This window comes from Plecotus auritus, assembly GCF_963455305.1.
Source record: "Plecotus auritus genome assembly, chromosome: 1".
Taxonomy (NCBI): domain Eukaryota; kingdom Metazoa; phylum Chordata; class Mammalia; order Chiroptera; family Vespertilionidae; genus Plecotus; species Plecotus auritus.
The window spans coordinates 52,279,816-52,305,346 of NC_137770.1; the positions used below are offsets into that span (position 1 = coordinate 52,279,816).

At 45.5% G+C, this 25,531-nt stretch overlaps 1 protein-coding gene and 1 pseudogene across 6 annotated transcripts in view; one reads left to right on the forward strand and one right to left on the reverse strand.

Annotated features, from left to right (window-relative positions):
• The window catches only part of LOC308246765 (gamma-secretase subunit APH-1B-like), a 159,885-nt gene extending 158,707 nt beyond the window's left edge, over nucleotides 1-1,178 (reverse strand). For all 5 annotated transcript variants that reach the window (XR_013960432.1, XR_013960433.1, XM_080665136.1 and 2 more), the window contains exons 1-2: nucleotides 771-1,178; nucleotides 282-348 (exon numbers count right to left, since the gene is read on the reverse strand). Coding sequence is in view for 3 of the 5 variants with exons in the window: in XM_080665136.1 (XP_080521262.1) it covers nucleotides 282-348; nucleotides 771-1,139 (436 nt within the window). In the remaining 2 variants the exon portion in view is untranslated. The remainder of the gene's footprint in view (nucleotides 1-281; nucleotides 349-770) is intronic.
• Nucleotides 1,179-12,467: 11,289 nt separating this feature from the next.
• LOC308253337 (small ribosomal subunit protein uS2-like) lies at nucleotides 12,468-13,333 on the forward strand (annotated as a pseudogene). The gene has a single exon. The product of its transcript is annotated as a small ribosomal subunit protein uS2-like (transcript).
• Nucleotides 13,334-25,531: the final 12,198 nt, after the last annotated feature.

Genomic DNA, 25,531 nt, shown 5'->3' on the forward strand with positions numbered 1-25,531 from the left:
GTTCTATATACAACTTTCAGAACAATAACTCCAGTCCTTTTAGAGTGGGTGTAGAAACAAGCCATTTTTAGGACTCCAATTTATTCAGTAGTTACATTTTAAATCTTACGGATAGAAAACTCGATACATTATTCTGTTGGACACATTTTTCTCCACAACATGGATAATTTCACTTAAGTTGAAGGGCATTTCATGAGATTCACTTCAAGCAGTAAAACATCAAGATTTCATTCACCAACTGGCAAAAAACAAGCTACTCATTAACCCTTTTCTGAGCCTACCTTCTGACCAGATTTCTTTTCCATCTACAGAGACTCCAACCACGATGCCAGGGGCGCCCACCTCATCCTAAGAGCAAGGGGAAAGGAACAGACAGTTCAGAGACGCGCGGAAATACCTCGCGGGGCCACGGGCGCTGTCACCCTGGAGTCTCCAGGCCCCGCCCCGATACGCCCCTCTGTGCGCCCCGCCCACCTCGGTTGCGCCCCGCCCACCTAGGCTGCAATCTAGCGCTAACCCGAGAGGTGTGCCGGATTGGCACCCCGAAAGGGAAGGGGCGGTCCCCAAGACGGGCCGTGACCTCCTCCCCGAATTGGGCAACCCCCTAAGAGCGTCTGACCACGGCCGGACGGTCGGGAAACGGGAAGTCTTTCTCGGAAGCTGACCGTGGGCATCCCATCGCCCAGGCTGGGGTCGGCTCGGCCCGGGTAGATGACCCCCGAGGGGCCCCCTTCCGGGGTCCCGACCGCCAACGCCCCGCGTCGCAGTACCTTGATCCTGTGCAGCAGGTCGCGGCTGCTGTCAATAGCTCTGGCGTAGCGCCTGGGGGTGGACGCCGTCGGGATCTGCGGAGACCGAGGGGCGAGGGGCTGCTCCCGCTGCGGCGGCTGCTCGGCCTGTGGCGACGCCTCGGGGTCGGGGGCCGCGGGGGGCGGCGCGGGGGCTGCGCCCCTCAGCGCGCCCACCAGCTTCACCCCGAGCGCCAGCCCCAGCCCCAGCCCGAGGCCCCCGGCCCAGCCGGGCCCGAGCCGCGGCAGCCCCGTCCCCGCGCGATGGTGGGCTCCGCGCCGCCCGCAGCCCCAGGCCCAGCCCCGCGGGGTCGCGGCCCGGGTTGTCACGGTCAAGGGGAGCCGGTACATGGCGTCTCCGGAGACCCGCAGCTTCGGCGGTCGCTCGGGCCGGGCGGCGGCAGAGGCGCTGGGGAAGGAGGAAGGGGAAAGAGGGGGAGGGAAAGTAAGGAGGGAGGGGAGGGGAGGGAGAGGACCGGGCGGAGGGCGGCGACCGCACTCAGGCCCTAGCAGTCGACGCCGGAGGGCGGAGCGCCGAGCGCATCGAGCTCTTCCTCTTCCCCCTCCCCCCCGCCCCGCCCCGCCCCGCCCCGCCCGCCGCCCCGGGGCTTGTCTCTAGACATGTCATCTCTCTCCACCTTTCCTTCTTAAATCAAGTGTCACCCCCTCAGAGAAGCCTTCCTAGTCCCTGTTCCCTCGGGATGCGCGCCACATCTGGACCGCCGGGGCGCACAGGTTCTTAATACCACTTCACACTGTTTCACTCAACTAATCTGATTCCTCACTAGACAGGGACCTCCGGATCCTCGGCTCCTGGAGCAGCACCGGCATCTCCTTTTCCCTCAGAACCCTCTTTTCTCTCTTGCCTTCTCCATATTCTGTCTCATTTCAGCTCACAAGGCTCTTGTAAAAAATCTCTTATTTCCAGAAGTCTAGTGCCACACATCAAACATGTTAAGTTATATCCAGGCCTTATATTATTATTATTTGTTGTTGGAAAGAAAGGTTCAAAAATTTTGCACTTGAAAAATTTTTGTACAAAATAACTCATATAATTTACAGTTAACTATGATTTCTGGCATCTGGAGTTGATCAGATATTCTTGTGAAATAAGAAATCTAACCTCAAATTGCTACAAAATGTAAAAGGTGTATAGTACTAACTAAACAATGACATAATGTTAATTTTGAAGATGATTAAACGTCCACTCCAATGTTACAATTTTATCTTTATACTTTGGGATGCGCACACACACGTTTCTGAAAGATTTTTGAAAGCTTTTGGCCTTAGGTACTGGGGCAATATATAAAATGATCCTGTCTTTTCTTGCAGGTGGAATATAGAGAGAGTTTATAGGCTTGAATTGACAAGCTGTTGTCAGGAGAAAAAACTGTGAACATCTTGATCTAATAATAGTTTAACTGGAGGAAATGGCAATAATGGTAATCACACCTAGTCAGGAGGTGAAGTAATAACGAAGACCACAACCCCCAAGAGATCAGGGTCTCCTAGGACCCAGAGAATTTAGCAAAGTAACTCACAAAGGTCTCTGGAGCACCACCTGCTGTTAGAGTGGACAGGTGCACTCTGTCAAAATGGTATTGGAGGTTCCTATCTTAGGGGTCCCACTATTCCAAGCACATGACAGCGAGAGAAAAGAATATACTAAAGAGAAAAATATAGAAGACAGCCAGTGGTGCTTATAATAAGTGCTGACTATATCATTATTTTAAAAGCTGCACATAGATATTTTATGTATTTTTCTATAAGTTTCCAAAACATATGAAGTAAAATATTTCTAAGGAAGGCTGGCAACAAAATCAATAATCAAAAAGTGAAATCACTTTAGACAAAGGAAAGCAGTAGAACAATCTATAGGAAAAGTGAAAAAAAGAGACCATTCCCTGGCTAAAAAAACAAGATGGGTTGATAGAAAACAATATGTTTTGTTTTGTTTTGTTTTAAAAAAACAACAATGAGATAACACTACACACCTATTATAGTCGTCAAAATCCAGAATACTGACAACACCACCAATGCTAGTGAGGCTATGGTGCAACAGAAATTCTCATCCTTTGCTGGTGGGAGTGTAAAATGGTATAGCCACTTTGGAAGATAGCTTAGTGATTTCTTATAAACTAAACATATTCTTACCGTTGATACAACAATCATGTTCCTTGGTATTTATTTACCCAAAGGAGTTGAAAATTTATTTCCACACAAAAACCTGCACATGGATGTTTACAGAAGCTTTAATAATTGCCAAAACTTGGAAGCAAACAGGATGAATGAATGCATAAACTGTGGTACATTCAGAAAATGGAATGTTATTCAGCAGTGAAAAGAAGAAAAAAAGAGCTATCGAGCCATGAAAAGACATGGAGGAAATCTTAATGCATACTGCTAAGTGAAAGAAGCCAATCTGAAAAGGCAACATACTGCATGATTCCAACTGTATGACATTCAGGAAAAAGCATAACTACAGAGACAGTAAAAAAAATCAGTGGTTGTCGGAGGGTAGAGGGTAGGCAGGGATGAACAGAGCACAGAGGGTTTTTAGAGCAATGAACCTGCTCCATATAATACTATAATGGTGGATACACGTCATTATACATTTGTCCATGAGTGAACCCTAAGGTAAACTGTGGGCATTGGGTGATAATCATGTGCCATGTAAGTTCATTAATTGTAACAAATGTACTACTCAGGTGTAGGATGTTATAGTGGGGGAGGCTATGCATGTGTGTGGGCAGGGGTAGTATGGGGGATCTCTGTAACTGCTCAATATTGCTGTAAACCTAAAGCAGCTCTAGAAAATAGTCTATGTTTCAAAATGTAGGGTAGAAATAAAATAGTGATGAGTATTAAAATGAGTTCAAATCACTACTCTGGTACTAACTGTGTAAAAACACCAAACAAACCTTGCCACCCTCAGAACATTTTCATGTCTTTTCCTGAATGGGATTATTGAACAACTTCCAAAGCCCAACTCAAGTCCTGCCCCTTGCATGGAGACTTCTTGGATTAATATCGGTCCTAAATGTTTTCTCCTCTCCCTTGACCTTTTGTTTTCTAATTATTGCCCATGTTGTTTATTCTTTTTTGTGTTTTTTTTTTAACTTTTTTTTTCTAAATAAATCTTTATTCTTCAGATTATTACAATTGTTCCTCTTCCCCACCCCCATAGCTCCCCTCCACCCGGTTCCCACCCCACCCTCTGCCCTTACCCCTGGCCCCACTGTCCTCATCCATAGGTATATGATTTTTGTCCAGTCTCTTCCCGCACCCCCACACCCTATTCCCCCCGAGAATTGTCAGTCCACTCCCTTTCTATGCCCCTGATTCTATTGTATTCACCAGTTTGTTCTGTTCATCAGATTTTTTATTTACTTGATTTTTAGATTCACTTGTTGATAGATATGTATTTGTTGTTCATAATTTTTATCTTTACCTTTTTCTTCTTCTTCCTCTTCTTAAAGAATACCCTTCAGCATATCATATAATACTGGTTTGGTGGTGATGCACTCCTTTAGCTTTTTCTTATCTGTAAAGCTCTTTATCTGACCTTCAATTCTGAATGATAGCTTTGCTGGGTAGAGTAATCTTAGTTGTAGGTTCTTGCTATTCATCACTTTGAATATTTCTTGCCATTCCCTTCTGGCCTGCATAGTTTCTGTTGAGAAATCAGCTGACAATTGATGGGTGCTCCCTTGTAGGTAATTAACTGTTTTTCTCTTGCTGCTTTCAAGATCCTCTCTTTGTCTTTTGCTCTTGGCATTTTAATTATGATGTGTCTTGGTGTGGTCCTCTTTGGATTCCTTTTGTTTGGGGTTCTGTGCGCTTCCTGGACTTGTAAGTCTATTTCTTTCACCAGGTGGGGAAAGTTTTCGGTCATTATTTCTTCAAATAGGTTTTCAGCATCTTGCTCTCTCTCTTCTTCTGGCACCCCCATAATTCTGATGTTGGTATGCTTGAAGTTGTCCCAGAGGCTCCTTACACTATCTTCATATTTTTGGATTCTTTTTTCTTTTTTCTTTTCCGGTTGGGTGTTTTTTGCTTCTTTGTATTTCAAATCTTTGACTTGATTCTTGGGATCCTCTAGTCTGCTGTTGGATCTCTGTATATTATTTTTTATTTCAGTCAGTGTATGCTTAACTTCTAGTTGGTCGTTTTTCATATCCTCAAGGGTCTCACTAAATTTTTCGGCCTTTTCTAGGAAATTCTTGAAAAACCTTATAACCGTGGTTTTGAACTCTATATCCAGTCATTTGCTTTCCTCCATTTCTTTCATTTGTGATCTGTTTCTTTGTCTCCGCATTTTGGCTGCTTCCCTGAGTTGACAGAGTGGCTTTGTGTGCTAGGTGTCCTATAGGGCCCAGTGGGTCGGCCTCCCCAGTTACCTGAGGTGGACACTCTTGGTGCACCCCTTTGTGGGCTGTTGCACAGTCTTGTTGTAGTTAAGCCTTGATTGTTGTTGGTATCACTGGGAGGAATTGACCTCCAGGCCAATTGGCTGTGAGGATCAGCTGTGTCTACGATGGGAGAACTTCTGTGCTAGAGAAACCCTTATGAGGCAAGACTTGCTTCAGTGGGGCTTTGGTGCTCACTGAGTCTGCCCCCTGAGTGTGTCCCTTATGGATCTGAGGAGTTGTAATCTGGATGGTCCCACTCTGACCCCTGGGTACACTGGCTCTTGGATCTCCAAGGAGGTGCTAATTTAGCCTCTGCCTGAGGCCACCCAGCAGTAGCTATGGAGAGATCTGCAGATTCCTCTTCTTTGTTTGGGGTTTGGAGGTGCCCAGATGAGGCCCAGCTGTGAAGCAGTACAAGCTGCTGCAGGGCCTTGGACCTTCTTTTAGATGTTCTGGGTCTCACTGACTCAGCTGCAGTTTGTTAGGTAAGTTTAGATTTCAAAGGACCAGGCCATTCTTATACAAAAGCCTCTGTGCACAGTTTGGATGGGGCGGAGTCTCAGGGCGGAGCAAACAGCAATGGCTTCCCGTCAGCCCTGCCCCTAAGAGGCCCCTGGGTCTCAGTGTCCCTTGGTAATCGCTGCAAGCAACTCTGAGAGAAAGCTGCCCTCGAGTTCTGCCCGCTGCCAGACAGTCCAGTTTCTCCCTGTATGAGTCTGGGTCCCCAGAGTCTCGTCCGGAACTGGAGTTCAGAGCAGTTGGGAGTTTTTGTCTCCCTCCCGCTTGAAAAAGACAGCCGTGTACTCAGTTGCCAGCCCTCTCTGAGCGCGCATGGCTCAGTACCTCTGCCTTTACTTCCACAGCTCCTCTGAGTCTCAGTGTGCTTTTCTCTTTCCTTCTAGTTGTAGAATTTCCACTTAGCCAGCCTTCCTGTGGTTCTGGATGATATCCGTTCTGTCTTTTAGTTGTAGTTTTGAAGTTTTTGTGCAAGGCAGCAATTTCAGGTGTTTACCTATGCCGCCATCTTGGTTTCTCTCGTTTATTCTGATTTAGATTATGAACTATTGAAGGCATAATTTTGTTTTACACATGTTTGTGTTCTTCATATACAAAGCTCAGGATTTATTTTGTTGTCTGATGGGTTTGGGTGATGAATTCTGAACCTCAGTTTCCTCATCTGGAGGTTAGGACTAATAATAAAGGCATCAAAGATTTGTTGTGAAGAGTAAGTGTGCTTCAATCTGTAAAAATATAAACTTTAATGAATATTCTGGCTTAGTAGGAGTAGAGATTAGAGCTGTTTGTTCCCTTCTAATAATATTTTCAGTTAAAAAACAAGATGTCAACTACTAAAGTCCCTAGTTCTTTTCCTGCTACCGGTGAACAATCTTCCAGTTTATACTTGTACAGTTTGTCTTCCTCCCCACATCTCTTCCCCTCAACTTGTCAACTTGTTTGGTCACTGCCTCAGTGAATAAGACAAAATAGGAATTTAATTCCAGTCATCTGAAGAGCCGGACTATACCTCCCCTGCATTGGGACTGATGCAAAGCTCACAAACAGTCCTGTATTGAAATGTCAGAATGACCTTTTGAAAGAAGGCGATCAAGTCATACACGAGTGCATTCTCACTGTAGCAATGGGAATGTTTAGCTCTTGGGAACTGGACCAAACCAAACCCTTGCAGCTCTCCCTTGCCACATCTCTGCAGATCCACAGGGAGTCTGAAACACTGCTCTTAGATCTGTTACTGCAGCTGACTGTGTGTCCTGGAATAGCCAGGAGAGAGTGATGGTGTCACACTTCATGATGAGCAAGTGGTGCAGCAGAATGGGTCCAACAGAGGGCCTTTCAATCAGGCAGTTTCTTCTGTGGCCTTAATAACAACTGGCCCCTGGTAGATTTGCATTCTGGGGAAGTGGGAAAAAATTGTTTTTAGGTCTCAAAAGCAAAGAATGAGGTAACAGAATGCTGTAGGCATCTATTTTAGTCCCACAGCCCTAAACAATTTCCAGCTGCAGATGTTAAAATATCCAGAATCCATGGAGAGCAGAACAGATGACATTATTCTTCCTGCCTCTGCTGCTCTGAGAACCTTCTGCAGTTCACAGCATGTGATGACTCGTGGGTGGAGCAACCCTGCCTATGCTCACAGGCTGCATTCAATTCATTTCTGCTTAGATAACCTTTTACAGAGAGTCACTAAGGGGACTGGTTTCTATGCTGGGGACACACAAAGATGAACAAGCAAACACTCAGGAGCTCACAGCAGAGAAGACAGGTGGAGAGGCCCTGCACATGCTCAAGGGTGCCTGGGAGGGGGCTGAGGGAGGGGGCCGTGGGCTGAAATCCACTTCCTCTGGAAGAAGGGGGACGTTTTCTCATAAGCACAAAGGAGCCATGTGTGCTTCTAGCAGTCCTGGACTGAGGTGCAGACTTAGAGCTCATTAATAAGGTAAGTGCTATAATAGAGGCAGATAGCAATAGTTATGTGAAGGGAGGAGAGAGCAGGTGAGTCTGCCTAGGGAAGGAGTTAAGGAGAGTGACAGAGAGGGAGTGACATTTCAGGAGGGTCTTGGAAAAGGAACAGGAATTCTCCAGGCCAGGCCAGGTTTCCCAGGTAGACGGCCTTTAAGAAAGTTGAGGTCAGCCACACTGGTTCTCAGCAGATCCAGAAATTTGATCTATGCCCCTTGCAGTGATTTGACTCAGGGAACTGTATGAAAACAACTAAATTCTCCAGAGACTCATGTGGCTTCAAACTACACATATCCATTATCTTACAGTTCTGTAGGTCAGAAGTGTGAAATCCGTTTCACTTGTCTAAAATCAAGGTGTGGGCAAGGCTGTATTTCTTCTAGGCTCTAGAAGGGAATCTGCTTCTTTGACTTTCCACCATCTAGAGACCTCCCTCATTCTTTGGCCCCTTCATCTATCTTCAGAGCCAGCAGCGTGGCGCGCCCTCTCTCTCTCTCTCTCTCTCTCTCTCTCTCTCTCTCTCTCTCTCCTTCTGCTTCCCCCTTGTGGTTATATGTGGTCTATTTAATTAATACAGGATAATCTCCCAATCTCAACGTTCTTTTTTTTTAAAACATATTTTTATTGATTTCAGAGAGGAAGATAGAAATATCAATGATGAGAATCATTCATTGGCTGCCTCCTGCACACCTCCCCACTGGGGATTGAGCCCTGCCACCCAGGTATGTGCCCTTGACCAGAATTGAACCTGGAACCCTTCAGTCTGCAGGCTGACACTCTATCCACTGAGCCAAACCAGCTAGGGCTCAACATTCTTATTAATCACATCAGCGAAGTCCTATTTACCATGTGAGGTAATATATCCACAGGTTCCAGGGATTAAGGTGTGAACATTTGGGACCATTATTCAACCTACCACACTTGACCAATTTTTTTCTCTCCCCTAAAGACTTTGTGTAAGGCCAGTCTATGGTCAGAGGCTGCTTGGGGAACCTGAGGCCAGAACACAGGGTGTGGAGATCTCCATGGACAGGGTCATCAGCCAACTGTGAGCTGGCTGGGCACCAATCCTGCACCCCACAGACAGGCAATGGGGACTTCTTGTAGAGGCGTGAACTTTTGTCAGGCAGACCACGTACCAACTGTCAGCTACTGCTCTGTACTTACTGATTTGGGCGGCTACCAACTACCTACCTCTGGCACATTTACAAATCATCTTTTTTGGTTGCTTGATGGGATATGTCTCCCCTTTAACTGTGCCCATTAATGTGGCCTGACAGACCACGTTACACAACAGTCTCTGGAGACAGTATTCAACCCAGGACCTCTCTGCTCCCTTCCCTTCCCTCCCTATTGCTCTGAATTTTATCTACACACTCCAGGTTCCAAAATTCGCTCTGCCCTTCCTCTGTGGCTTTGACAAGATATTAGAACTACTTTTCCTCTGCCTTCCGTGCACAGATGATCTCATCCATTGTGTGTTGATTTTTATGAGGAACCTTGTCTTCAAGTTTGGGGAATAACTTACCTTAGCCTCACATGTGCTGATCTTTAAAACAAAAACCCTCGGATTCACAGTTGTCTGTTTCCTACTCAGTATCTACCTGTCTGCAATTCATTCCAAGAATGTTCGGTGGTGTGCCCGGCACGGGGAAGGGTGATATAATGGTTAGCAGACTTGCCCCTGCTCTCAGGGAGCCTAGAGAACAGTAGGAAAGATGGATCTTTATCAAATAATCACACTTATTAATGTGTAATTAAAAATGAAGGTAATTGCTCTTAGGAAAAGAAAAATGGTTAATGAGAACTTAAAACAATGAGATCTGCCCTAGATTGGGGTCCTTAAGGGAAACTTCCTCAGGAAGTGCCATGTGAACTGTGATCATTGGGTGGGTGGAGGGGAGAGATGGGAAGCTGGAGGTTAGTGTGGCTGCAGGCAAAGATGCTTGCTCAGGGGACATTCTTCCTAGTAGTAGGAGGAGCTGTCTCTAAACCCAAACCACCAGACTTAGAGAGAGAGGCTTACAATAAACTGGAGAATTTTGGGAATCCAACCTCAAGAATGCTGGTCCCTTTTTCCACTTGCGACTGTCTTTTGAACGTTAGTATTGGCAGTCATTCAAACCAAATAACTCTAGGGTGCAAAAGCCAAAGGAGTCCAGAACCATCTCTGCCTCATTGTTTCAGATTAGAGGTCTTTAATGGGTATGTCTCAGAATCCTTGCCCTTTTCAGTTAGCACGGACTCTCTGGTATAATGAGAATCTGCATAAACATTTTCTTTTCTCAGCATGCTTTTCTATTTCAAGGCAATCGGCTGCTTCATTGGAAGTGAGTTGCCAAGTTTTAAAACTTGAGTCTCTGGTCCTAAGTATTCTGGTAGCACCACGTGGATGTTCTAAAGTCACTGGTTAAAGCAAGTGGGTCCTTTGGAACATCTTGTGAGATTTCGCTACCCAAGGGCTGGGGATCTGGCCTCCCAGCTCAGCAGGGGGCAGTGGGGAAAGGTGTGTGAACCCTGGGATGAGGACTGAAGGCTCTCAAACCGGGAGCATGGCCGGTGAGCTCTGAACTGGGCCGTTATTTTTTTGTTCAATTACAGATTATAAAAAGGGGAAGGAATGAGGAAAGCAAATTAATGCTTAATTTTAACTATTGCATCAAATGCACATGTAAGGCTCCAGCATCTCATAGTTGAGATCTATGCACACCTGACCCCTGACCCCTACCACACCCTCTACTTCAAAATTAACTTCTGTGATTCTCAGTCTACGTCATGGGGGTAGGGGTGTTAAAAAGCAAACACCCCTTTGGTAAAGATTTTCACTCATTACCACATAAGATGTGAGTCACCCCAACTCACTCCATTTGTATCTTACCTGACGGCCGATAAGGCAAGCTGTGGTCACTTCAGTTCTGTTCTGTCGTCTGTTCTACTGGTTCAGATGACAACAACAACAAGGCACCCGCCCATGTTTCCTGGTTGAACCCAGTCCCCACACCCTGTATTAGCACTGGAACCTTATGCTATTTCAAAACATGGACACTCACCCCTCTGGCTCCCTCCTTTCTGGCTTTTCCTAATCCTGGCTTCCAGGAACCGGCTCTTGACTCTGACCCACTTGGTCAGTGCCTACACCTCCCATTGGGGGTTTTGGGCAGCTACTTAGATCCTCATAAGCAATGTAAAGGAGGAACTAATGTGATCTCCATTCTACTGATGGGGAGATTAATGCCCAGAAAGGGTAAGTGATTCACATAAGACCACCGAACTCTGGGCTTTTCTGCTTTTGAGTCTGCAATCTGAGAATTCATCCTATCTAATAAAGAGGGAATATGTTAATTGACCATCACTCCGTCACAAGGATGGCTGCACCTACAGCTGAGGCCAAGTTCCCTTAAGGATCCTTAACGAGCAATCAGCAGGGACCTGAGGCTACACCCTCCCCTGCTCCCATGGGGCTTGACAGGGGACCTCAGGCCGTGCCCCCCACCTGGCAGGTCTTGACAGGAGACCTCAAGCCATGCCCCCTGCCCTGGTGTCAGGCTGGGGGACCTCAAGCCACGCCTCCTGCCTTGACACCAGGCCGGGGGACCTCAGGCCACTCCCCCCACCCCGCGGGGCTTGATGGGGACCTCAGGCCTCGCCCCCTGCCCCAGCTGCGCTCCCCTCCCGGCGCCAGGTCAGGGGACCTGAAGCTATGCCCCCTGCCCGGCGGGGCTTGACAAGGGTGGGACTGGCCAGGTCTGGATCTGGCTCAATGGAGGGGGCAGCCGGGTCTGGGTCTCATGCAATTTTGAGACGCATGTGGGTGGGTGGGGACTTGACTCTGGGTCCCCCTTTTATTTATTTTTATTTTTTTAATATATATTTTATTGATTTTTTACAGAGAGGAAGGGAGAGGGATAGAGAGTTAGAAACATTGATTAGAGAGAAACATCCATCAGCTGCCTCCTGCACACCTCCTACTGGGGGATATGCCCACAACCAAGGTACATGCCCTTGACCAGAATCAAACCTGGGACCTTTCAGTCTGAAGGCTGATGCTCTATCCACTGAGCCAAACCGGTTTCAGCTGGGTCCCCCTTTTAATGTGCAAGAATTTCATGCACCGGGCCGCTAGTTATCTAATATTAGCTGTAAAACATAAAAACATCATTACCCACTTCCTTGGATGGTGAGGATTAAAAAGACATAGATACAAAATTAATGAGAATAGCATAAATAAGACTCAGGTCATTGGGAGCTAAATGAATAAATGGTGGGTATCAAATATTAGCCCAAGAGCTTTGTATTGGTCAGCTCTGGTTGCTAACAAAATGTCATAGGTTTAGTGGCTTAATGGAAATGTTATATTCTCACAGTTCTGGAGGTTTGAAGTCTGACAGCAAGGTACCAATAAGGTCAGGTTCTGGTAATGACCCTCTTCTTGGCTAGATCACATGGCTGTCTCTTCTTACAAGACCACTAATCCCATGGTATCAGGGCCCCACCCTTATGACCTCAGGCCTTATCACCAAATATAGTCACATGGGGGTTAGAGCTTCAACATACAAACATATTTTCATTAAAAATGTTAGCTATGCTAAGATAGAATGGGTTTATTATTGTCACTGTAAATAGATTTCTCAGTTTTAATTTCTCATACATAAATATTGATAAATATGTGAAAATTAATAAACAGAAACCTCATTTAAAGCTAAGTAGGGAGCTTTTCCGTGCTACCCAGGGAGGGCTCCATACCGCGTTGTTCTCGGTTCTCACGTAACTTAAAGGGAAACTTTTCACAATGTCCGGAGCCCTTGATGTCCTGCAAATGAAGGAGGAGGATGTCCTCAAATTCCTTGCAGCAGGAACCCATTTAGGTGACTTCCAAATGGAACAGTATATCTACAAAAGGAAAAGTGATGGCATCTACATCATCAATCTGAAGAGAACCTGGGAGAAGCTTCTGCTGGCAGCTCGTGCCACTGTTGCCATCGAAAACCCAGCTGACATCAGTGTCATATTGTCCAGGAATACTGGCCAGTGAGCTGTGCTGATGTTTGCTGCTGCCACTGGAGCCACTCCTATTGCTGGCCGTTTCACTCCTGGAACCATCACCAACCAGATCCAGGCAGCCTTCCGGGAGCCAAGACTTCTGGTGGTTACTGACCCCAGGGCTGACCACCAGCCTCTCACAGAGGCGTTTTATGTTAACTTGCCCACCATTGCTCTGTGTAACACAGACTCTCCTCTGTACTATGTGGACATTGCCATCCCTTACAACAACAAGGGGGCTCACTCAGTGGGTCTGATGTGGTGGATGCTGGCCCGGGAAGTACTACGCATGCGTGGCACCATCTCCCGTGAACACCCGTGGGAAGTCATGCCTGATCTTTACTTCTACAGAGATCCTGAAGAGATTGAAAAGGAAGAGCATGCCGCTGCTGAAAAGGCTGTGACCAAGGAGGAATTTCAGGGTGAATGGACTCCTGAGTTCACTGCTGCTCAGCCAGAGGGTGCAGACTGGTCTGAAGGGGTGCAGGTACCCTCTGTACCCATTCAGCAGTTTCCTACTGAAGACCGGAGGGCTCAGCCTGCCACTGAAGACTGGTCTGCAGCCCCCACTGCTCAGGCTACTGAATGGGTAGGACAACCACTGAGTGTTCCTAAGCTGTTTTTCTACAAATTATTAACGGAACAGAAATAAGGTTGATGGAAAATAAACAGTTTCTAAAAATAAATAAATAAACAAACAAATAAATAAAAAAAAATAAAGTGAAGTAGGGAGGCCAGGAAGGAAGCTCTCATGCCTTATGTCTATCATGAAGCACAAAGGAGGATATGACCACACTCTCAGTGAGTGTCCCCATATCTTTGTTTGTAATAGCCCTCCAACCTCCTCTTCCCTCTGTAAAAACACTTCCTCTCTTTGTTTCCGTGGACTGGTATGTGGCTTGCCATAGTTTCATGTATCAGACTGCAATTTCTTGTTTTGTTTTTTTTTTCCCCAAATAAACCCATTTATGCTGGAGAAATAACTATCTGGCTGACTTTTTGTTTATGATCAGCATATTTATCCCACACAAACAAAAGCTCTTTGGGATTCCCAGTAATTTTTAAAAGTGTAAATGGATCCTGAAAACAAAAAAAGATCATCTTTGGATAGACCTTTAGCCCTGTGTGACAGGAGAGGGACATACTGCCCACCTTTTTTGGATTTTTTAAATTTTTAAACAGAGTTCTTCTGTATTTGGCATGCCTATACCTCATGGGCTGCGTGATAATTCTGTATACCCACCAGTTTTCTGGTTGAACTACTGGGAAAGTTTTCTTTATACAATGTTTTGTGATAGCCTTTGGCCCCTATTTGTTTACATATTAAATACATCTCTGTTCTTTTTTCCTCTAGCTGTGATAATTCTAATAATATTTGGCCCCAATACTATCTAAATACAGTGTAGTCAGTGTAGTCACTGAAATCAGGTTACGGTATTCAGTGGCTATCCAGATGACCCAGGATCTGCAAACACAATCTTATTTTAAGTAGGCATCAAATGAAAAGAAAACTGAGAAAGGCCTTTTGGAGCACTCTCAGAACCCTGAAGGTGAGTCTGCAGCTCCCAGGTGGGGAAACCTGAGCTAGCTGGTTCAACACAACGACCCCAAGCCACGTGCTGAATGAACCTCAGAGATAATGGCAGTGCTGCTGTCTTACCACCAATTACTTGAAGGAATTTACTTCATACTTTCTTAAGAGCTATTCCTAAATATAATCTTAAGAGTTATTATTCTTATTTCTATGTCCCGGGTCTCCGTGTGAAATGTTTTCTTCTCAGCTTCCTTGATTAACACTGGACCAAAGATCTAAGTCCAGGTCCATCCCAAGTTCTTCCTCCCAAATTCTCCGTCCCACACTTCACAAATCTCGTCTCCTTCTAGTAGATGCCTCCTTGTTCTGGGTACAGAGGCCCTGAGTCCTCTTCCTTCAGCTGTCCCACACTCTGGCTTCCTTCACCACTAAGAGGTCATCTCCCAGATTCGCTAAACATTCATGTCTCACAAAACAGTCCTTTCTTTCCTTAAAAAGTCCATCAGTATTTTCTCCATAATCCCTGCGCCTCGGAGTTGATATGCGGACACTCACTGAGAGTGTGGTCACGTCCTCTTATGTAAGACAAGTGCCAAATATTTAGTTCTAGCTCTTCCACTTACTAGCTGTGTGAAGTGGTCGTATCAGGCAGCTTCCTGGGCCTCAATGTCCCACCTATAAAATGGCCATAATCCCATAGGCGCTCCCTGCCATGTGGAGTTGTCGTGAAGCTCAAGGGTGTGGAAGTGATTTGAAAAGTGTAAAAGGTTAGTTAAAGGCAAGTTGAAGGCAAGGTTAGTTAAAGACATTGACATAGTTCATTGTCACTTTATCATTCTTCCCCCTGAGGCCAGACAAGAGTGTCATCTCAGCACAGAGCAACACAGTGAAGATTTAGGAACACGAGATTTTTTTTCTTCCTGCATGGTATTTGTTTCTTCAAATTAAAATGTATCATATTTGAACATTGTGGTGCTTAGTAAAATTGTTTTGCAACCTATTACTGTTGGATATGGGAAATTATTAGCCTCTTCACATAGACCATAACTGCCGCCCTGTTCCCCAAAGAGGTGCTCTGTAGAGTAGCTAGATTCAGCTGAGAGAGAGAACATCTGCACCCTGAAAGGCCAGCTTTCTTTTTATAATGTAACTATATGAAAGGCAATTTGGAAATAATAAAAATAAAAATAACCCAGAAGCCTACTATCTGAATACAGCTCTTTGTGTATTTGCCCATTACGGCTCAGTTGTCATCCGTAAGCACACGTAGCTTAAGACGGTTATAGCTGTAATGTACCTACCAAAGGCTGGGAGAGTGAGTTGGTACCCAACCTCCATTTTAGAGGATGAAGACAGCCAGACCTGCTCCTCAAGTCCACATCCGATCCAGGGCTATAGTGTGTAGTAGAGTGAATAGTCCTGAAAGAGTTAACCTGTACTTGCCAGAATTCACCAATAGAGAGCTTCAGTTTTGCTGAACTATCCCAGCAATATAAGTTGCAAATATTCCAGTCAGGAATATTAGATTGGCAACATGAAAGTGGATTATCATCCAACTACTGGCATCTAGGCCCATTCAGAAGGAATTTTCAGGCAAACAATCTGGTGTGATGTTTATAGCTGCCGAGTGCGAGCCAGGCCTCTTAGCTTTGCTGTTTACATCAGTTCCCCAGGGAACTTGAGTGGAAAAAGCCCACTCCAGTTTTCTCAGTTTTAGGTTGCCCATTTGCTGGATGCCTTGCCTGAAAAAAGTAATGTGAAATTTGTGAACTAGAATCTTGGAAATAACTCTGACAACCTCAGATGGAAGGGGAAATTTTAGCTTGAAAGCTTTTCCCGTTAAAAAAATTATATACCCTTTTCACTATTTCATATTCTGGTTCAAACACTCTTAATAAAATGCACAGCAAATGATTTGAGGCTTAACTTTGAAAAATTAAAAATCAATCGTAAAATATAAAGGGAAATGTTTTAATAGGAAAAAATGTTTTTAATTGTTTTAAGCAGAAGTGATTTTAGGCATTTAGGGATGTTTGTTCCCATCCTAACTTGCCTTTTACATATCTAACTTTTTTTCTGCTAGGAAAGCAGATTGTAGAGAAAGAAATATAATCTTATTTCATCATAAAAACAACTGTATGAAGTAGATATTACTGTTGTTTTCATTTTACAGATGAAGACAGACTCAAGAAAGCAATGGGCCTTGCCCCCAAACTGCCTGGCATTGGGGAGAAACCCTGGGATGGAGAATGTGTGAACAGCAGGTGGCAGCAGTGTCCTTGGAGTTCGCGGTTGTCCCCTACAGTCCCTAGAAAGCAAGGTGATTATGTACCCGGAAGGGGGTGCATCTAACACCTGACCTCTGATCTCTGACCTGTCTCCCACCCCTCATCCACTCCCTATTGAGCCAGGGCACTGCCTGTCTTCCTGTAGGGTGTCTCCCTGAAGAATGCATGGGGGAGAAGATTGGGAAAGGTGGCCCAGAAGTCATTCACAATGGAAAGACTCCCATCTAGATAATTAATGTCATGTACAATTGTGTGACCTTGGCATGTTACCATCTGTGTTCTTCAATAGCTTTTCTGTAAAATGGTGGTAATAATGACCGCCTGCCTCATGGGGTGTTGAGATGACTGAAGGAACATGATACACACAAAACCTTAGGACAGCACAGTGAATACAACCCATGTACTTGTGGTATCAGTCTTTGTAGAGGCTTTCATACCTACCATCTCATTCATCCTCATATATTCTGAGATGCAGCTATCACACCCATTTAACAGAAAGGACTCTTAGGTTGAGCCAGAGGAAGAAAAATATAGCATGAGCTTTGAAGTCAAGCAGACTGGAAGTCAGACTTCTTTGTGTGTGGGACATGTGCAAGTTACTTAATACTTCCTTGCCTCAGTTTCATTGTAAAAGGGTGATATTATCTAACCTGTGCATTTATTATGAGGATTAAATAAAATAACATACATGAGGCCATCTGGCATAGTTTCTTTTCTATAGTGAACACTTAAAATTCCTAAAATGATGTCTTAAAATAAGACATATAAAAAAGTTATAAGAAAGGCAAGTAAAGTTACAATCCCACCGCCCAGGAATTATTATTGGGATGTTGTTGTCTCTCTCTCCCCCCACCTCCCCCCAGTGTTTGAGGGTAATAGGGCTAAGATCACATCAGACATGTACAAGGAACCTGACCCAGGTGCTGCTTCTAAAGAATGTGGCAGAGCTGGGCTCACACCCCCGGGAGACCGGCTCCAGGTCCCGGCTCTTGTGTGTGGCCACTTCTTACATTGCCTCTATAAAGTTCAGGCTTAAAGCCCTTTTGAGAAACTGGTGAAAAAAACCTTCAAATGTTTCAAGTTTGAAAATACACACTTACATTCAAAAATGTGTAAAGAAACCAGATGTAGCCAAAACAATCTGATCATATAGTTAGAGGCTGGAATTTTGCCTGGCAAAGTAGTACTTTGTGGGGAAAATTTTTGACTTATTACATATTTCTTTTTGGCCAACGTTTTAATTGTTAAAACATTAGTGTTCAAAGCTGTTATAATTACAATGGTAAATTTGGTAAAAGCAATAAACTAGCCTGGCCGGCTTGGCTCAGTGGTTGAGCATTGACCTATGAACCAGGAGGTCATGATTTGATTCCCGGTCAGAGCACATGCCTGGGTTGGGGGCTTGATCCCCAATAGGGGGTGTGCAGGAGGCAGCCAATCAATAATTCTCTCTCATCATTGATGTTTCTATCTCTCTCCCTCTCCCTTCCTCTCTGAAATCAATAAAAATATTTTTTTAAAAGAAAAAGCAATAAACTAATCATTTGACAAATTGATGAATTAAGGGAACTGATTTCTCAGCACATTGGGTTTGGGGTGCACTGATTTTTGGCAAATTGCCCTGCATCTGTTGGACATGGAATAGTCCTCAATATATCTACTTGAGTGAATTAATACATAAAATGAATGAATGAATGAATGCATTACATCTTTCCAGAAACGAAATGATAATTCCTTCTGAAGATCAATGACTTTACCCGATGTCAGCATTTTAAGAGCCTCGACAGAAATTCTGGTTCTCGTTCAGATCACTCACACTCACTGCGTGAGTACCCTTACTCCAAATCCATGCTCACAGCCTGGCTGGCTTCTAAGTGAGAGTTGGTGCTTTCCTGTTGGCTCAAGGTCAAAGCCCACACACTACAGGCTTGCAGACAAAAGAACCAGGTTCCAATCTCCTTGGCTCACACATCTACTAGCTGCAGAGCGCTGGTCTGTCAGTCTGCCCTTGAACTGTTTCATCTATACATTTGGCATAATTCTGATGCCTACCTTTCCCCACATCGCTGTCAAGATCAAATAAAATATGTAGCTAGTCTCTGGGAGTAGGGAAGTGCTAGATGAATGTAAGCTCATTATTGTTAAAACTATTAGACTTCAGGGTTCAAAGTGACCATGTGTGGGTGTGGTGCAGGGAGTACTGGACAGGGGCGGGATCTCCTTGGGGTAGGATGGCCAGCAGGGTCACTCCTCCCCTTTGCTCTTTAGCCTCTGCCTTTCCGGTCACTGACACCTATGATAGAGAGACACACAGACCTAGTAGATTGCCTCCCCTGGATCGACAGTCAACGGAGAGCAGGCAAACACCAGTGACCTTGCCATACTTCCTCTCGGGTCACTGTAGGGCTGAGGTCGCCAGGAGTCTGGATTCTCCCACATGCCGTTCCTGGGCCTACAGGGCCAGGCTGTGACCTCTTCCTCAGCCTGGCCTCCCCTTTCTCTACCACTCACAGCTCTAAACCCAGCCGGAGAGGGTTCTGAGGGCATGTCTGCCAGCTGCCCTTGCTGCCTCACAGAAAAACCCAAATTCAAAGAGACCTGGCTGGGAGGACTGGGGAGAGGAAAGCACACAGTTGAGTGACAGTGGAAGGCATGCAATGTATAAACCTGGGGACAGGACCAGGGGCAAAACATGAGGAAGAGAGAGATGACTGGGAGCACCATGTTTCTTCTCCTCCCCTTTCTCAAGCGTAAGAGTGATATCGGCAAGGGAAAAAAGATGTCCTTCAAAGAGGAAATAGCGTGAGCATCAGCTGTTAGCACTTGAGTGGGTGACAGCACATTTCAGCTGCCACCAGACCTGCCGCTGCTAAGTGAGGCTGAGGCTGCTGGCCTGGTCAGAGCCACCCCCGGCGCCGCCTTGCCGCCGCCTTGCCTCACACCCAGGCCCCCTGACCTGTGCAGGCCACCACCACCAGCCAAGCAGTGATCACCACCCACTCATTCTGTTCACTTTCTCTTTCATGAGCGGAGATGTGACATAACAGTTGACTACACTAGTACGGTGCTCCTTCCTCTCAAAACATCTGCGCAGCCCTTCTGGGTTGAAAGCCCTTGTGTGTAGGTGACTATGAATTGGAAGATTCTGAGTTCACCCGACTCAGTTATTTTTCGATATCAGCTGGGTCCCTGTCTTACTCCTCAGAGACTGGGTTCACGTTGACCTCCCCCCCAATCCCAGGGCCTGTGAACAGGGCTGGTTTCAGATCATTTCTCACCCCAGAGTCTTTTAATTATGGTGTCCACATTCCACATTATATAAAATACTAGAATAAACCCATATGTCACATTACACATCACATTTTTGCTGTTATATTTAATTGTCAAATATTACATTTTGCTTTTGAAATTATGTAGCTACCAGTCATTCATTTACCACACGATTGGCTAGGATTTCTGGGCTGTCATCATGAATTCATAGGACATTTTATAGAGTGAGAAAATCAAACTGTAGTATTATTTTCAAATATAAAAATTTCATAACACCATTTTAAAATGAAGTTGACATAATTATGTATTTTATAGACATTTAACTGAAATGTATTACTTTTCTCTTTGTGTTTTAGATCCATTAAATTTTTTTCTCATCACACGTGTTTTCACAGGCCCTGGAAAGAACTCCTGTGCCAGAGGCCCTGTGCCGTGGGGCTGCCGACCAGATGGCCCTGCCTGTGGCTGTTGAAAGCCCTTCCCGAGGTTTGGGCCCGGTCTCACCTCGCTTCCAGCGTCTTGCTGATTCCTTGCTCCTGCATATGTGCTTATGTTTTGGTTTCAGCTGGTACCAAAACAGTCACAAGCTCAGCGCTTTCATCGTCTCCTACAAAATATCCAACCGCACTGGACAAGCTGGTAACTGGACACATGCTGAGGGCCATGGAGAGAGGTCATTCATCATCTCACAGCCTTTTGCCATCTGGTTGCCTCCACCCTTTTCCACCCAGCACCCACCTTCACTCTCTCCATGTCCTCCAAACTACTATGCCAGCACGTGGCCACCCTGCTCTCCAGGGAGCCTGTGCACCGTGTCCCCTTCCCTTTTCTGGCTCCTTCTCCCTCAAAGAGCAGACATGCCAGGAATGCCCACACTCCCCACACCCTGGAATGGTTTCCTTCTACTTACACAGCATTGTCTGATGCACTGTTCCCTGAGAGCACCGGGCAGGAGCCCCTGCAGGACACATCGCAGGATGGGGACCTCCCCACCCTTCAGGTCAAGGCTTTGGCTGGCCTTTGGCTTGTTTTCTTTGTTAGAACGTAATGAGAGCAATTGCAATTCTAGTTTATTGAAACTTCACTTCTACTCCTTGTCCTGCCTCTGGCTTCTTTGACCTTCAATATACCCCTGAGAGACAGAGTTGTATCTCCCTAGACCAGTTGTCGGCTGCGCTCTGTTGACTAATGAGTTTGCCGACCACTGGGATAGGGGCTTAATCACAAGGAACAACAACAACCTGTAATTATTGGAATCGAGAGTCTAGGTCAGTGGTTGGCAAACTCATTAGTCAACAGAGCGGCAAACCGTGGCTCGCGAGCGGCAGTTTGCTGACCACTGCCCTAGACAACTGAGGAGTCAAGTGGGAATGTTCTGAGACTCAGGCCTCTGGACTGCCCCTCCTGGCCTTTTTCAGGGTCTCCCCCACCCTTCTCCCCTGCAACTGTCTTTATTACCAGTACTTGGCTTTCTTCAGGGAAGAAATGCACTTTCCTTCAGCAAATACTGGGTACAGGCAAACAGCACCTTGGCGGGTGGGACGGAGCAGAGGGTGCAGGGTGGGCATCAGGGCCAACTTCTCCATCAGGCACAGGAGGCACGATGCCCAGGGCCCAGATGCTTTCAGACACCCACAAAAATGAAGAAATCGGAAGAAAAACTACCTTAAAGGTAGATGAGAGTGTTTTAACATAGAATAGTAACATATTGGTCTTCATACAAATGTAGACTTAAAATATAATTTTTTTTTTTTTTTTGTGGAGGAAGGGGGCCCACAAAGGCAAGAATAATCAGAGTCCACATCAGTCATAATGCAGTCTCGGCGGGGAGGGGTCTCCAGACTGAACTTGGCACGAGAGAGGCCATTTAATGGGACAGGGTGCTACCAGGGGGACAGAGAGCTGGCACCACCTGAACTATAAGCAGTCACCTCTCCCACTAGGTGAGCCAGGTGAATTAATAAAAAGGCTGATTCTGTCATCAGGGTCAGCATGGTTTGGGTCCAACTGCCCAGTCCCCTCAGGGTATTTTTCATAAGGGAGATATCACACAGTGTACAGAGTTGTGTTTTTTTTCCTGACAAAGGAAGACCACAAATTAGCCCAGGTTTAGGATTAAGTCAGTTCTTTATCTCATATCAGGTCAGTGGACATGGGCACACTGCCTTGCCCGACGCATCAGAAGTAAAGCCAGGGACCCTGCCCTGGGGGACGCATCAGAAGTAAAGCCAGGGACCCTGCCCTGGGGGACGCATCAGAAGTAAAGCCAGGGACCCTGCCCTGGGGGACGCATCAGAAGTAAAGCCAGGGACCCTGCCCTGGATCCACTTTCTTTGTCTGGGCAGTTTGTTTCTGCCTTGGAGTTTCTCCTCCCTTACAGCTCAACCCCCAGCTCCCTGCAGGACAGATGGGCAGTCCGTCAGAAGGCTTTGGAGCCTTGCCAGGCTCATCCTCAAACTGACCACCCCATGGTGCCCCTCCTCTCCTGTGTTAGCATCCTCTGCCAGGAAGCAGCATAAACCGGTAAAAAGAACTTGAGTTTGCACACAGCCAACCATGTGTTCCAACCCCAGCTCTACTACTTCCCGGCTCTGTGTCCTTTCAAGAGCCTCAGTTTTGTTATCCTTGAAAATGGGGATATTTTACCTATTCATATAGTTGTGACTATTGAATGAGGTGACTTATGCGAAGCCCATAGAACCGGTGGGAGCTTAGGTCTGAAAGCAGGGTCTAGGGCACATACTCTTGTAATATAAAGAAATAGCAATACCTTGTGTCAAAGATGGGGTTGCGCAGTCCTTGGTACTTCCTCTGTCTGGCATGAAGTAGTTCTCTCTTCTTTTTAATGACTCTTCCTACCTACCAATAATCTGCCTTCATGGTTCTACCTGCCACCCGGCCTCCACCAGCCCTGAGAAGACAGTGTGGTGTGCTAGGTCAGGGACCCTGGATTCCATTGTGAACCTTGTTGCCCCTTAGCTGCAGGATTTGGGCAACTTGTTTCAACAATCTGGTCTTCAGTTCCATATCCATAAAATTAGGTCTTCCTTTGTGAAATAACTTCAATCTCAATCTCTATCTGTCTGTCTGTCTATCCATGGTTCTAATTCACCTCTTAAAACCCTTGTAAGTAGGGATGGTAGGGGAATCTTTTGTTCTAAAATTTAGTCTTTAACCTCAGTTCCTGACCTACTAGTAGACCCAAGGCCTTTTTAATTTCCGGAGTGATATGAGTGTCTTTTGTTCTAATGAGGAGACTCTTGAATCCTGGATGGGGGCTACTCGCCAGAAAGACCAAGCCTTGGTCAGAAGCTTGGAACTTTCAGGTCCTGCTCTCATTCTCTGGAGAAGGCAGGGGCTGAAAATGAAGTGAGTAATCAACCATGTCTACATGAAGCCTCCATAAGAATCCCAATAGTATGGGGTTTGGGGAGCCACATCTACATGTTGGGAGGGTGGCACACCCCAACGCCATGGCAAGAAGCTCCTGCTTTATCATATACTTTGTAATAATTGGTAAACATGGTTTCCTGAGTTCTGTGAGCCATTTGAGCAAACTATTGAACCCAAAGAGGGGGTCATAGGAACCCTGATTTTATAGTTGGTCAGTCAGAAGTGAAGGTGCCTGAAGTGGGGGTGGTCTTATGGGACTGAGCCCTTAACCTGTGGGGCCAGATGCTAACTCCAGGTAAGTAGTGTCAAAACTGAATTGAATTGTAGGACACCCAGCTGGCATCAGAGAATTTCTTGATGTGTGGACAACCCGCACATCTGATGTCAGAAGTGTTTTGGGTGTGGTAGTACTTTGATTTCATGATTCTGGGCAAAAGCAATGTTTGTTCATATTGGGAAAAGATTGGGGAGTCTTTGTTGAAGGATATTACATGATATACACCACACTACACTATGAACACGGGGACATGGAAAACCTCACCAGGGCAGGCAGAGTGGAAGGCTGCTGTCTTGCATTAACTCCCCTAGGTTCATGTCCTGAAGGTGAAGCTGACTTTTAAGTAGTGCATCAGCAATCCGAAGAGTGGCTGGAAGGCTCCTATGCGGCTCCTGGTGTGCCCTTCAGTGATACTCTGACTAAGGTGACAGGGAAAACGGACCTTCACAGATCACACTGGTGAGCCCAACAAAATCTCTCTGCAAATCCTGGAGACTCTCGAATTCCAAAGAGCCAGGGGAGGTCACAACTTTCAGACCAAGGTCAGACCTCACCAACTTTCCCGCATCCAACTTGAAAATCCCTGTGCTGCCAACGCAGCCCAAGTTCCTTTCCCTGAAGTTGACCGGCTGCAAACACAGACGTTTAGGGAGAGTCCACATGGGGGCCTGGATGGGGGCCAAAAGGACAATCCCACACTTACCAATAAACTTGAGAGTGGGGTGGGGAACAATGGAAGAGATAGCAATTCTGGAATTCCTATCCTGTGTGTCCCACCCCATCCTCCTTGCAGTATGGAAACCACTTAGATAATTATGCAGTTGGATAATTTCCCAGTCATAGTGTGGCGAGCACCCAGAGTAAATCACTTCCTTTCCCACCCCTGGGAAAAGTGTCTCTCTGGCTTGGATCATAACGTGAACGATCTGCCTCCAGGGTGCTGAGACCGAGGTTAAGTGTGGACAGCACCCGAGCCGAAGGTCTGAGCTCCAAGGATTGATGAGCAGTGAAAAGACAAGGTAAAGAGGAGGTGATTCTGGGGTAACACAGTCCCTGCTTCAGACAAACTTGACCTCTCCCAACCCAGAAAGAAGACATTTGCATTTTTCAAAATCTAAAGAATTATTTTAAGTATAAATACAAAAAATATTTAAAATATGACTTTATTTATAAGATTTCTATTTACACATAACTATCCGATAGCAAGTGTTATATCCTCACTAAAATTAGATTAATTTTGTAAAAAAACACTGGAACAAGATGTGAGATAAGTATGAGGACAAACAGCCTCCCAAACTACTTTTTCTGTAAAAGGCCAGATAGTTAATACTTCAGACTTTGTGAACCATAAATCTTGGTCACAGCTACTAACTCTGTCTTTGTGACACAGAAGCAGCCACAGACATCACATAAGTGAGTGGATGTAGCTGTGTTCCAATAAAACTTTTATAAACACTGAAATTGGAATTTTTCAAATTTTTACATATCAGGAATTATTCTTCTTTTCAGTTTTTTTTTTTTTTCTAACCACTAAAGAATTTAAAAACCATTCTTAGCTCTCAGGTTGTACAAAATCAGGTTGTGGGTCAATTTGGCCCATAAGCGATAGTATGCCCGGTTCAGAAAACTTCCAAGGCAAAAGCGAAATGAAGGCAAAGCTTTGTTTCTGGTTAATGCAGGCCTTTCCCTGTGGTTCTGGCATTTTAAAATAAGACAAGTGGGTACGGAAAATGAAGGTCAAAGGAATGTGTGAGCAACACAGGGATTCCAAGAAGAGTAAGGGGGAATATTTTGAAGAAGGTCCCTAATTGCCACCTTGTAAACAACTATTGACTTTACCTTCAGGGGGGTGAGTTTCACTCTATGGAATTCCTTACATTTTTATCTACTTCTTTTATCTTCTAGGAACATACCAAGTGCAGAGATGATGAAAAGAGCCCCTGCCCTCTCATAGGGGCAACTACTATTAAATAATGAAGGGTCCTGCCCACTCAGTAATAGGATCCAATCATTCATGGACAAAATGTTTTTGAGCACCTACTCCAAGGCAG